At 35.3% G+C, this 15,427-nt stretch overlaps 1 protein-coding gene across 2 annotated transcripts in view; it reads right to left on the bottom strand.

The window, feature by feature from the left end:
- Window positions 1–15,427, bottom strand: part of LOC150097071 (uncharacterized) — a 71,052-nt gene that overhangs the window by 34,298 nt on the left and 21,327 nt on the right. For both annotated transcript variants that reach the window (XM_090408007.1, XM_090408008.1), the window contains exon 2: window positions 12,275–12,446. In XM_090408007.1, the coding sequence (XP_090264133.1) occupies window positions 12,275–12,395 (121 nt within the window). In that variant the 5' untranslated portion in view covers window positions 12,396–12,446. The remainder of the gene's footprint in view (window positions 1–12,274; window positions 12,447–15,427) is intronic.

Below are 15,427 nucleotides of genomic sequence, written 5' to 3' on the forward strand. Positions count from 1 at the left end.
ATAAAATCACCTTCCTGTATTCCATGCAATTCTAATCATTGACCAAGAGAATGTCCTTTTTACACTATGCAATTATAGTGTTTTGAAAAGTTTTTCTATTAACACTTACCATCTCTTTCCCATAACTAGAAAATTTAAACAAAGATCATCATGATATTCCCATAATTTCTCAGTTATCTGTCTTAAAGTGAATTTCATTTTAGTGAAATTGAGAATGAAGACCTTCTAGATACTACATCTGTCTAATGATATCTTCAGTATGATTTTATAAATTAAGTTTTTTTTTATGACTTGTAAATTTATACATGTAACTATTCTGCACTCTTATATTTGCCTTTATTCAGTGAAATAATATCGTCATTAACGATGTAACATCACGTGGCTTGTTCTAATTTTGAACGATCAATTGTTTGTATTCTACCTTGTAAAAACACTGTTTTCTGTCTAGCCACTAATGATAGTTTGTTATTTTCAAACTGAAATATCTGGCAGTATATTAAATATACTTTTTAGTATATTAAATATACTTTTGAGAGAAACGTGTGACATGAAATTAAGAATTATCTACACATTACATGTTTCTCTCAAAAGTAAAAAAATAAATAAATAAAACTTTAGTGAAAGTCCAGAAAACCTGTGTGGCCTGAATCCAGCTTATTTCCCAAGTTTCTTGTCCACAATTTTTCTTAATCATTTACCTGGAATACTCAATCATGAAATTCTCTAATTTTCACATGCAACCTTCTTATAGATGGATACTATGAGAGCTTTATTCTGAACATGTGGAATTTGATCTTCTAACCCTGATTCATGACTTATTTTTAATGGTATTAACAACACCAAAGCGCTGATGCGGTAGCATGAAATTCTTCTTCTTTTTTGCTCAATCCTACCTCTGCCTCTTTTTTTTTTTTTTTTTAAGAGTCGGATGGTTACATCAAACCCAGAAAACTTTCTAGTATCTTACAAAAGTTTTCTTTTGTCTAATCCTGCTACCACTTCCCCCCCCCACACACACCTGGATTGTCACAAACTCTGCAGAGAACCCTGAAAATTGCTGGCTAACGGGGCTTTGGCAAACTCGATTCCATGAAGATCTGTTCTGATCACAAACTTACTACTGCATCCGGGATAGCTGACGCGTCGAGAAATACAGTCTGGAATCTCGATGAGAAATATGCTACGAGGACTCTCAAATACTTCAGCTAAACATAAATGGCACTCAAAAAAAGATGGAAGAACTTGAGAACATTTTATACAAAAATAACATCTACATTGCATGCTTACAAGAAACAAAACTAAATCAAAATCTGAAGCTTCAAATCAAAGGCTGTTCAAGATTAAGGAAAGACAGATTGGATCATTCTGGCAGAGGTCTAGCTACACTCCTATGGACCAAACACATCAAATATAAAGAAATCTTATCAACAACAAACAGCAGTATAAATAGTAATACAGAGGCTCAAGCAGTCAAGATATTTCTACCAGAAATGCATTATTACAATAGTCAATGCATATCACCCAGATAACACAAATATAAATACAGAATTACTTCAACAACTAAGTCAAACAACATCAGACATAACAGAAAGGAGCACAAATAGAAGACATAATTAATGATATAAACCTTGAGATCATAAACAACAGGCAAAATACATATCTGTCAAAAACAACGGGCACAGAATTAGCATTAGACATCACAGCAGTAGATTATGAAACTGCGAGTCTTACCCAGTGGAAAATATGAAAGAATGCCATCAGTGATCATAGATCTATTATCACAACCATTAATTTGCAGCTAGACCAAAAACCACAGACAAAGAGATCTTGGAACTTCAGAAAAGCAAACTGGCCTAAATACACACAACTATTAGAAACATATTGCACTGGCACACCCACTAGTAAAGAACTTGATCAGCAACTATACTAACAACATACAGAAAGCTGCAAAAAATTCAATTCCCAGAGGTCTCAGAAAAAACAATTGGGTTAAATTTTGGAAAGATCAAAATATCAGTGCTATGATCACTGAAAGAGATCATCAACGAACAGTTAAAACAAAATAATACAAAAGACAACAGAAAGAAGTTAATAGAATTAACTCAAAACATAGAAGATGAAATTTCTAAATGCAAACAAAAAAAAGTGGGAAGAATTCTGAAATAGACTAGATCCAAGAAAAGACACACAACACTGGAACATCGTCAGATTATTAAGCAACGTAACACTTCCAGATACTGATCACTCTTCAAACACAGTCTCCTCAGGAAACAATAAAGCAGTAACAAACAAACAAACAGCAAATTTAATAGCCAAACATTATGCTAATGCAAGCAAGCTGCAATACAACAAAGAAGACAAAAAAGTGCAGGAAAATCGCAAAACATCTGATAACACAATCCAGAACCTATCTTTCTGAAGACATCTTTACTCTAGACAATGACAGAATTAGAAACAGCAATTAGTCAAACGGACCCCGACAAATCACACGGAATTGATCTTATCTTTGAACATATGATTGGGAAAAATTGCCAAAAACTGCCTTCTGAAGATATTTAACACCTCTTGGAATGCAGGTAAACTACCAAAAATCTGGAAACCATCAGTCATTATACCCTTACTAAAACCTAACAAAAACCCTAGTGACTGTAAAAGCTACAGACCAATAGCTTTGACTAACACTCTCTGTAAACTAAACGAAAGAATAATACATACTAGATTTAAGAATTGGGCTCTAAGAAAATAACAAGATCAACTTCTACCAAACAGCATACAGGTTCCAACACAGTACAGAAGATCAATTATTTTATCTTTGCCAATCAGTCATAGATGGCTTTCAAGAAAAACCACCAAAGAAGACAACAGCAATATTCTTAGATCTCACAGCTGCCTTTATAGTATGCAAGTTAATAAAAATTGCATACGATACTGGAATATGGGAGAATGCATTAATTTGGATTTCAGATTTCATGAAAGGAAGAAAAATGAAAGTAAAAGTTAATGAAATTTATTCCAATATGCATCAAACTTGGGCTGAAGTCCCACAAGGTTCCGTTTTAAGCCCACTCCTATTTCTGATCTATATGAACAATATCCATCCTGACATAATAAATGACACAAAAATAGAATGCTATGCAGATGATATAGCAATCTGGAACACAAGCAGTAATCCTCAATAATCTGAAAAGTCCTAAATAATTCAATAAAAGGCTTAGAAAGATGGGCAAAGAACTTAAACTACAGATAAACCTAGAAAAAAACAAAACTGAGCATCTTCTCCACTGATAGAAAAAATAGATACAATTACAAATCTCAAATCAAAATATATAATACCAAAATAGAAAAAACAGCATCTCTAAAATACCTAGACACTGAACTGAGATTTAGAACTCATATTATAAATATATCTACTAAAAAGGTCTTAAAAAGCTTAATATAATCAAAAGGCTTTGTGGAACAAAGTGGGGTGCAAAACCGAAAACACTCAAAACTACATATATGGCACTCATACGACCCACCATGGAATATGCCTCAGCAATCTAGGCTCCAGCTTCTACTAGCTCAAAAGAAAAACTTGACAGAGTACAATCAAGAGCAGCAAAAATTATCATAGGTGCAGTCTCATCCACAAATAATTTAAAAGCTCAACAAGAGTGTAGACTTCACATACTAGAAGACATATCTACTCCAACTCTCCACAGTTAAATTCACTAACAGAATCGCATCTCACTCAGGACTTTCGATGCCTGGACAAGAAAATCTAGACTAAAGAGATCATCTATATTACAATATGATCAAGAATTTAGAAAACAGACTGACGAGCACTATCCATTGAAATAAGCAAAGAGCCATTCTTTTCCACTATTCTACCAAAAACACAATGACAACTTAAATCTCCTCGAACCTTGTTTGAAAAAGGATTCACAGCAAGAAAATAAAAGAAAAGGACTTAACACTATACATCACTTAAATAATTCAAACCATGTTATTGCCTATACTGATGGATCATCTGATAAAGCACTCACTCAACCAAGGAGGGGTTCCTCTAACTCTACCTGGAGGAGAGGAAATGCAAATCAAAACCACATCTAGCAAAATAGTTTCAAACTTCACTTGTGAATTAACAGCCAAACAAACACCTCTCAAATTCTATCTCTCAAATCCAGTAATAAACATTACAGAAGGAATAACCATCTACAGCAACTCAAAATCTGCACCTAAGGCATTAAAAAAAATGGAAAAACAAAACTCACACAGGAAATTCATGAACTACTAACAATCTTAAATTTGAAAAATAAGAACTGCACACTGCAATGGATATTGAAGCCCATGTAAATATTGAAGGCAATGAAAGAGCAGACAGACTAGCCAAAGAAGCAAGACATTTACCTCAAAAATTACACGCACTATCACTAACTGATGCTAATGCTGTCGCCAAAATAAGACAAATCAAATTGTCAAGAAGAAGCCTGAAATCAGTGAAATTAATCAAAATAGAGAAATAACCACAATAATCACCAGGCTAAGGATGGAAATTTTAAAGGCATGAAATTCAGTCAGACGGTAGTAGAGGGAGCTATGAAACATGCAAAAACTGTACAGGAGTTGAACTAACATCTGTCCATGTTTATTCTTGTCCAGCAGTTACTGCTGTTCTACAGAAAATTGACAATAACCCAGAGAAAAACTCTAATCCAAAGTTCAACAGATTGCCAATGCAGTTCTACAGATCCATGGTCATATCTAGAAGTTCTTCAATGGACTCGACGACAACACCACCATATGAACTATTTTATAAAAAGATGTTTTATTAACTTGCTTTTTTTCACTATATAATTTAAGGAAATTACAACGTACTAGGATATACATTAAATTAAATTTTAATTTAATTTAATGTATATCCATTTTCAAGAACAAGACACGTGCACGCAGGCACAACAAAACAGTAAGTGAGGAAGAAGTAGGAAGCTATTATTTTCTCCTAAAGTCCTGATTGTGCCCTCTAGCGGGCAATGTTGGTATTCTTGGGCGATTGGGCTGAAGGTCTTCTGATGTATGTTTTCCAAATTTGAGGAAGTCTCATACAGCCAAATTTGTTGAGGTTTGGATCGTTTCTTAGGGCTGAAGCCGATTCCATGAAAAGCCTTTCGTATCTGTGTTTGCTACGGTGTATTATCCTGGCTTTCTTCCACCGTATACTATGGCAGGTATCCAGCGCGTGGTCAGCAAGACCAGAGTGGCTGTATTGGTGAAAACTGATGTAGTCCTTGTGTTCTGAAATTCTGATATTTGCTGTCCTGCCTATTTGGCCAAAGTAGGACAGCTTACAGCTGCAAGAGTCCTGGTATACACCAGGTAGGTCTAGGGTGTATTGGTGAAAACTGATGTAGTCCTCGTGTTCTGAAATTCTGATATTTGCTGTCCTGCCTGTTTGGCCAAAGTAGGACAGCTTACAGCTGCAAGAGACCTGGTATACACCAGGTAGGTCTGGGGGGGAGGGTCTTTAGTAGAGCGGATAAGGGATGCCAATTTTTTATATGGTCAGTAACAAGAAGTTAAGTTATGTTTTTTTAAGATTTTTGTGATTTTTTCCGAGGTGCCTCGGATGTAAGATATGGTGATGGATTTAGAGTAATCCTTGTTGTGAGGGAGGAGGAGGTTGTGGTTTATTGGTTTCAATATTTTTTGGAGGGGGTAGCCATTGGCTGAGAAAGTGGTTTAGTTCTGAGGTTAGGGCATTGTCATTCGAGCAGATAAGTTTAGCCCTGTTGTGTAGTGTCTTAATGACTCCATATTGTTGTGTGGGGGGGTGGTGAGATTGTTGGTGAATGTATTTGCCTGTATGGGTGGGTTTTCTATATACTGAGAAAACCAAGGTTCCATCAGGCTGGCAGGTGACTAGTGTGTCTAAGAAAGGAATGCAGTTGTTTTTTTCCTCTTCCAGGGTGAATTTGATTCTGGGGTGTTGGTTGTTTAAGTGTGTTAAGAAGGAGAGGAGTGCATCAGAGCCATGTGGCCAAATAGCGAATACATCATCTACATAGCGAAGCCAAATGGTTGGTTTCTGTGGGGCAGAGTTTAAGGCTTTCTCTTCAAAAGTCTCCATATAAAAGTGGGCCAAGGGTGGGGAGAGTGGAGAACCCATGGCTGTCCCCTCTATTTGTTTGTAGAATTTTCCTTGCCAAACAAAATAGCCTGAGTTCATTGTGAACTGAAATAGGGCTGTGATATCGGGAGGAAATTTAGCCTGGATTAGCTCTAAGGATTCTTTGAGTGGGACATTTGTAAATAAGGAGGAGACATCAAAACTGACCATTGTGTCAGTGTGTTTGAGTGCAAGGTTTTCTATGCTGGCTTTGAAGTGGGCTGAGTTTTTTTTTTTTTTATGTATGAAGGTGTGTTGCCAGTATAGTGTGAGAGAGCTTTGGCCAAATGTTTAGCTAATTTGTATGTGGGGTAATCGATGCCATCCACTATGGGATGTAATGGCACATTTTCCTTGTGAATTTTTCGAAGTCCATAAATACGGGGGGGGGGGGGGTATGGAGTTATATGGTTTTAATTTGTTAGTGGTTTCCACAGGCCAAGAAGTGACCTTCTTAAGGAGCCTGTGGTGTTTTCTAATTTGTGAGTTGGTGGGATTATACTCGATAGGGAGGTAAGTGGCCCGATCTAACAATAGAGATTTCAGCTTACCTGTGTAATCTTTCTGGTTAAGCAATACTGTGGCATTCCCTTTGTCAGCTTTGGTGATTATTATTTTCTTGTTTTCTTCAGCCCTAAGAAACGATCCAAACCTCAACAAATTTGGCTGCATGAGACTTCTTCAAATTTGGGAAATCTACATCAGAAGACCTCCAGCCCAATCACCCAAGAATACCAACATTGCTCACTAGAGGGCACAATCAGGACTTTAGGAGAAAATAATAGCTTCCTACTTCTTCCTCACTTACTGTTTTGTTGTGCCTGTGTTGGATCCTACTTCTTCTCAATCTATACTCTGGATCCGACATGATGATTACTATTACGATGTTCTTAACTAACTGATAAGTTGTAAGTTGATTTCTAACTCAAATATAAAGAAAATTTATATTTAAAGACTGCGCCATTTTATATTTGAATTAGTTCAAGAATTGAAGATAAACCAACTCTCAACTACCCTTCCTTTATATGTTATTATATATACTGGTCGGGAATATTTAACTTACTTAATTTACCCGCTTTGGTTCGAATATTTTATGAATGGTGCAGTAAAAGAGATTCAGGCAAAATACAACTTTTGATTAACAAAAACAAACATTTAATTTTAGAATCATAAATTTTACACTTAGATTTAAATCAGATTAAGATATCACAAATATTTTAACTCCTCAGATAAATTCAATTATATAACTCATACAATGGTAAATCTGTTATCTCTATAATACAGTCTTCTCACAGTTCCTTAAGTTCCAAATACGACAAAAATTGCAGTAACACCTCTTCACAAACAAACACTTTTAAATTTACACTTCAGCTAATTTCCACAATAGTTAGTATAGGGAAATTCTAGGATGAAACTCACACACTTCTCTGTATAGAATTATTAAAGGTTGGAATAATCTTACCGATAAGCTTTTTTCTTCATCTACTTATACATAAACACTTTTTATAACTGTAAACACTTAAACAGTATACGGCACTCATTAAATAAATCTTCTAAGCAATAACTGAATTAATCATCGGTCACTATACACATAAACAAACGTTCTTGCATGAAGTACCACTGATCACTCATGAATTAAGGCAATACACAATAATTCCTTATCTTGAGGTTTTATATGCACAGTTGTTCATTCCTCCTGCATTCAAATAATTCTTTAGGCACTATAATTCTAAACACAGCTAACGGTAAACTTCAACTTCACAGCCTCTACTATTCTCTAGAAACTTCGTACTTTGCTTCAAGGTTCCGTATGTCCTTGAAAGGTCGGCGCTGAAATTAAATCTCATCTCAAGTATTGCTAGTCTATTTAATAGTCTCTCAGCTGTTTTTCGTAGCTATAATTGTTATTCTACAAATTAGCTAACTGCTTCTCAACTAGTAGACTTAAAATAGATGCTTGAGCGACTTGCCAACTCTATTATCGCACTGTGATTCCAATGCCGAATACTCCGATTCCAACCTAATGCTAATCCTCTCTCTCTCTCCGTTTCCTTATATCTTTTTTTTTTTTTTTTTTTTTTTTGCGTTCCTCCTTTATATATGCGTCCTTCCCGCCTAAATTGTTCTCGTGATTTCTTTGACTAAAACTCTTTTCAATAATTTTCAACGTTCTCCTCACGTGCTGTTCCAAACTCGTGCTCGCTCACTTACATACGTCTCCATGACAACAAAACAAAACATAATAAAATTGAGCTATTGCATAACATTAAACTTCTACAAATAGGAATAAATAGAGAATATTAACATTTCAATTAATGCGTAGCTAAATTATCAAATAGGAGTTCTTATAATATTAAGATAGTAATAATTAAAATAGTTTAATAATATTTAATAGTCTTTTCATTATTAATACATATATCTTTGATTAATTAATTAAATATTAGATAAAATTAAAGGTAGTTATATGAATATTAAATTATAAACAAGTGATTTACATTAATTAATTACAAGTCTAACCTTTGTGATGGAAGATCATGTTGGATTCTGAACCAAATAATAATTACTCTACGTAATCAGAATCCAACACCTGCGTGTACATGTCTTGTACTTAAGTTCTTGAAAATGGCAACATGACGTTGCCGAAATATTGAAATATATTAAAATTTAATTTAATGTATATCCTAGTACGTTGCAATTTCCTTAAATTATATAGTGAAAATGCATAACCAACATCTAAGCCTTTCCACGAGAATATTAACTTGCTTATATTTTGCTGAGTTTCAAATCAGCATTATCAGAGCACAACACAGCATGTATAAACACGACAGCAAGTAAGTGAAACAATAAAATTGTACTGGACAAAAGATCTGAAGTCCTATTTTGGCACTCTCTAATGTTGTAAAAAAATTATAGTTATGTGGGAGTTGCTCTTAAGATAACAGTCTCCCAAATTTTTGGCAAATTAATGCAACCATATTTGTTCAGGTTCGGAGAATTCTTCATAGCCATGGCTGACTCATAAAATAATCTTTCTAATCTGTAATGGCCTTCTAAATAGCACATTAATTTCTTCCATCTAATCCTGTGTAAAGAGGTGTTCAAAGCATGGTCTGCCAGTCCTGACTTGCCATAATAGTAACGAATGTATTTTTTTATGTTCTTCCAGGCAGATGCTAATAGATCTTCCTGTCTGCCCATAGTAGGCCGAGTCAAAGTCACAAGGAACTTCACACACTTCAGGGTGTGCTAGAGGGTGAAGTTTATCCTTACGTGAGTGGATCAGAGCTATTATTTTTTATTATTATTACCCGTGACACCTCCAAGGAGTCCAAAGACTCATCGTGGGCGGACACCTACTATACAACTGTCTCAACCACTACACCGAACCTCAACTACCAATCAACACCATCTACTGCCCACCACAACTAGTAATTTTTTGTCAATAAATTGTGTGTGTTCTGAAAGGCCTATTTGTCTGCATGCAGGATGAAAAACCAGAGTTTCTGGGAGAAAAAACCCTGCTAACTCAATTAAATTGTTAATTTAACACGAGGTTTGAATATGGCGCTAAGGTCATGTTTCGTTAGTACTTCGGCTATCTTTTCTGATGTATCTCTGACATAGGGAATAGAAATGGTATTGTTGTGTTCCTGTGTATTAGAGGAGCAAGTAGTAATGGGACTATGTAGTATTTTATCTATTTCGTAGGAATTGTAGCTGTTGGCCAAGAAAGTACGGCATAGATATTTGAGTTCCCTGGACAGAGCTGTATCATTAGAACAAATGGCTCTATGTGCAAGTGTTTTTTAAAATGCCATACTGTTGGATTAGATGTTTACGTGATTGTTTATGTAGATATCTTCCTGCGCGCGTGTGTGTGTGTGTGTTGGCTTTCTGTAAATGGAAAAAAAATAGTGATCCATCTGAAAGGCGAGTGACTAATGTGTCAAGAATAGGTAAACAGTTATTAGATTCTTTTTCTACTGTGAAGTGAATTTTGGGGTGTTGGCTGTTTAGGTAGGTGGCAAACACATCCAAAGTGTCTTGTCCATGGGGCCAAACACATCATCAGCTTCTATGTAGCTGTAGTAAGTACTTTGTTTTCAGTGTTCCATGTAAAAGTTTCCTAAAAAAAAAAAAAGGGGGGAGAGGAGAACATATAGCCATACCATTAATCTGTTTGCAGATTTTTCCTCCCCATGTAAAGTATCCTGCATACATAGTAAATTTGAATAATTCAAAGATATCAGAAGGAAATTTAGCCTTGAAATTTAGTTTAGAGGATGGAGTTTTGAAATGCAGAAAATATCTTGCTTAATAAATGGCCATATTTGTTTTGTTGATTGCTGTTGTGAGTTAATATCATTAAATGATTAAACTTAATTACTAACTTCTAAACATTAATACACATTTATATCTGATTTCTGCTGAAGAACACTTTCTTCCAATTTTTAGGTTTTTTTCATAGCATCGTGAATTCTTTTCCACCTGGATGATAGTAATTATTTATCATTATCTTTTGAGCATTCACAGAATCAAAGGAATGACTAATTATTAGAAAAAGACTTCCCACAATGTGTTACATACCCTTAAATTCATGACATTCTAGTTAGCAAAGTGGATAGCATTTCTACTTTAAGTCACAGGCTATCAGTTCAAATCCATTATGGCATGAATGTTTGTGAATGCCTTTAGGTAGTAGATGTTTATTATGACAACTGCTACTCTGCTTATCAGAGGCATGATTTGTACTTGAAGTACCATCAGTGTTCCAAGGATTATTTTCCTAAGCACACTCATGGTACTAATATTTTATAGGTTTATAACACTACACATTTATGGTCAAAATCATTCTTGGAGCATTCCCAACCTTCTTAGGCAATACATTCCACTTTCCCACTGCTTTCCAAACAAAAATCTACTTTTCACTTCCTTATTCAGATGACCCTTACACAGATCCAGACTTGACATTGCTCTCCTGCCACCATACAAAATCTCACCTTTATTTGATGGATAGAGAGACCCTGACTAATAAGTCAAGATTATTACCTGTTTTCTTTCTATATGACAAACACAGTGATCCTTATTATCTCTTATCTCACTTCATACTATGATTACAGAATGCTGGTTATGGTCTCCCCCCCCCCCCCTTCTGGACCCTATTCAATGTTTCTAAAAACTAATCTAATTTTCATAAAATTCAGTCAACAAAATCTGTATGCCATAGTCCAAATACAGTCAGCTCAACCTGACACAATGAATAGCATTACAAGTTATAATTATCGTTTATTTATCATGACTTGCCACTATGATTTGCATTATTTCAAAAACTTTTTTTTTGTCCTCAAACACTGCTATATGTATTCTGAATTTTATGTGAAAATCTTTAAAGTTACATGAATATTTTAATAATATAACTTGCAACACTAAGAAAACTAAGTTGAAATGCATGTTCAAAAATTAAAGGTGTATACTGAGTTGAATGAATTAAAAAAAATGAGGGTTTATTTAAAAATTTCCATGCTAATACCTCTTTATTGTCCCAAACCGAAGAAGTACACAATAGTGATGTATGAAACTAGTCATTAATTTATTAAACTGTTTCATTTTTTACGTGTTTTTTTTGCCATGTATTTATTTAAAAGTATGGATATTACAAGCCACAGAACTCTAATACTGCACTTTGTTATAAAGAAGGTTTTGATATAATGAGTTTCCTTAAGAATAGCAATTGTGCTTTAAACATTTCTCATGACTTTTCAATAGTTTTTTATAATGAGCAAGTTCACTGTAATGCTGTTTTCAATAGTGAAAGGTGATCAAAGAACACTATCTCACAATAAGATGTACTTCTTCCACACCAAGATAAAAGTTTAATCACATGTATAAAATAATAATTTTTTGTTAATTATTAATTTAACAATGTGCAAATATTACATAACACTACAGATATTTTCAAAACACAATGACTGAACTCACTGAAGTGTGTGTGTGTTTTAAATTAAATTTCTGAATAAATTTATTCAGATATAATACCTTCTTACTTGAAAAAACTGAAACATTAATTATTTCAAGTTGTATCAAATGCTAATATCTGCTGCCTGAAAATACAAGTTAGCATTTAATTACCTGAGACATCTACTAAAACCCATTCACCTTCTTCTCTGGTATTATACTGCAAATGGGAATTTTCCTGCACATTTCCTACGCTGTCTTCTCCAAAAAGGAAACTAACAATGCCACTTAGCATGGTTCCGTATATAGGAAGCAATAAGAAAGAAAGCACGGAGGATAAGCTGCACTAGAAAGGTAAAAAATGCATAATATTAAAATTTATAATAGGCAATTGCATGATGATTTCTTCTTCTTTAAACAAACTAGCTAGGCCCTAAGGTAGAGGAAAGAGCTTAAACTCATTAAGTTCTTTTCTCCTCTCACACTGCATTACAACATTGTAGTTCCACTCAGTGGCGCACTCAGGATTTAATCTTGGAGGGGTCCGAGTGCTCAGGATTTAACCTTGGGGGGGGGGGGGGGGGGGTTGAGTAGACTTTTTGCGAATACCACACTACACAATGCATACGACCTATGACTGAGCATCTGCAGTGATCGCTAATTCATTAGTACAGAAATAGAAGACATGACAACATAAATAAAAAAAATGAATTTTAATTAGGAAAAGATTTTTGGAAAATTTTCTAGTGTTTTTCCTTTTCTTCAAGGGGGGGGGGCACCCAGACCCCTTCCTCCCTCTGGGTGCATCACTGGCTCCACTACTAATAATAAATCTCTGTCAATTATTTATAGTTCTAAGGTGTCTTTCAACCTTGCAGCAGAGATTTGAAACTTGATGATAAAAATATGGCTAACTTAGGAAGATTTTTTTAATTTTTAATAAGTAGGCATTCTGCTTACTTGTTATAACAAGTGATAAATAGATTGGACAAGGGGATGCACATACAGTAATATACAAATCACACTATGATGCAGCTCAAAAAAATGGTATCCTCAAAACACTAATTCATGGAGCCAGAACATCTGTTCTAATGACAATGCTTTTATTACTGAACTCTGTTATTTGTGTCACTTTTTTAGCCAATGGCTATAATCCCCAAAGGAAAAAAAAAAATGCTAAATACTCCATGTAAATGCTTAGCATCCCCTAACACACAAAACTAAAGCAAAACTGTTACCATCCTATACATTTAGGGACCATCCAAAAAGATATCTGGAGTGCTTAATAAATATCAGCTCTGTACCACATTTAAACCATATCAAATTGGCAACTCTCATCCATTCACCTAAGGGAAAAAAAGTCTCTCCATCACATACAGGAGTATGAAGTGCCATGTACTTCTGAAATGGTTAAACAGGAAAAACTGTTGACATTCACTTACTTATAATCCAGTGGATCTATGAGTTTGTGTTTTGAGGATACCATATTTTTTTGAGCTGCATCATGGTGTGATTTGTATATTACTGTGTGTGAATCTCCCTTGTCCAACCTATTCATCACCTTGTTATAATAAGTAATGCCAAATCTAGACTTGGAGAACATAAAAAAATACATTAGGCACTATCGTTATTAGGCAAACAGACCATGAGTTGGATGCACCTTCACACTGGATCAGAAGAAAACAAAAGTGCTATGCAGAAGAAATTATAAAATCACAGAGATTGCTTATTTATTAATGATACACTTTTGGTGGCAGTTTTTTTTTATATACACAAATGCAACCTGAAATGCAAGCAACTCAAGTTACATTTATTTTTCTGTTTTTCTTTATCCCAATAATGCTTTTATTATTACCACTCCAAGATCTCATGGAGTCAAAGACTCATCTGGGAGGTCCTTTTATCACACACACACACACAGTTAATCATACCGTGTTTTAAACACATTCAAACTCTTTGCAGACACCACATTCTTAGGCAAGGCATTCCAATCATTCACAACTCTGCACAAACAAAACCTGCCTCTCACTCCCTAACTCACAACCTCTTTATACAGTTTCCAGGAATGACCTCTGGTTCTCCCCTGATCTCCCACTATTCTCTGTAAAACTTCTCCAGCATTGATCCTATAACAACCCCTTACCAACTTGTAGGGTCTATCATATCTCCCCTCTTCCTCCTGTCCAGACTTGGCAAATTACATCTTCTCAATCTTTCCTCATACTCTACATTCCAGAGGTCAGAAACTACCTTAGTCAGTCTCGTTTGGACCCTTTCCAACATCTATTCATCCTTCTGAAAATCCGGTGACCAAATCTGAGCACAATAGTCCATGTGTGACCTAATCAAAGCCTTATACAATGGAACAAGAATCTCCCTACTTCTACACGTCAGTGTCCTCCGCATCATTCCCAGAACCTTTGTCTTCACAATTTTGGCGATGTGTCCCCTAAATTTTAGATCCTTATCCACTATCACCCCCCAAATCTCTTATTTCCTCTACCTCCAACAATATATTCTCACCAAGCATAAATTCTGCATCCCATCTTTGTTTTCCAAATTTTAAAACCTTACATTTTGCAACATTGAATTCACATCCCCATTTCCGTGCCCAATCACTCAATCTATTCAAGTCTTCCTGTAAGGCCACAACATCTTCACTACACATCATGGTTCATCCCAACGTTGCATCATCTGCAAACAACTGAATATCTCCATCCAAATCTTCACCTATATCATTAATATACAAGTTAAACAGTAATGGACCTAAAACAGACCCCTGAGGCACTCCACTAGTGACTTTCCTTTTCCTGGATATCGCTCCCCCATACACAACTTGTTGATACCTATCAGATAGCCAGTCTCAAATCCAATGCACTAATCTAATATCCAACCCCATCTGCTCTAGTTTGACTATCAACCTATCACGCATTAATCTATCAAAAGCCTTTGCAAAATCCAAGTATATTACTGTGTATCCTTTTCCTCTGTCCAAGGAAGCAGTCACTTTATTGTAATAAGATTACTAAAACATGACCTCCCTTTAGCAAATCCATGCTGTCCATCAAAGATAATACGATTGTTATCGACCCAAATCTGGATCCTAGTTCTCACAAGCTTCTCCAACAACTTAACCACAACACCTGACACACAGATAGGCCTATAGTTTGATGCCTGAGTTCGATCACCTCCTTTATGAAGTGGCACAATCTTGCCCTCCTTCCACTCCTTAGGAACTTGACCGAGCGCAAGACTCGTATTAAAAAAAATATGCCAAGGCAGGTGTCAACTCCCTGGCACATTCTTTCAGAATACGTGGTGATATAT

This window comes from Typopeltis vanoorti, chromosome 18 (assembly GCF_054136105.1).
Source record: "Typopeltis vanoorti isolate ZY-2024b chromosome 18, IOZ_Tvanoo_1.0, whole genome shotgun sequence".
NCBI lineage: Eukaryota > Metazoa > Arthropoda > Arachnida > Uropygi > Thelyphonidae > Typopeltis > Typopeltis vanoorti.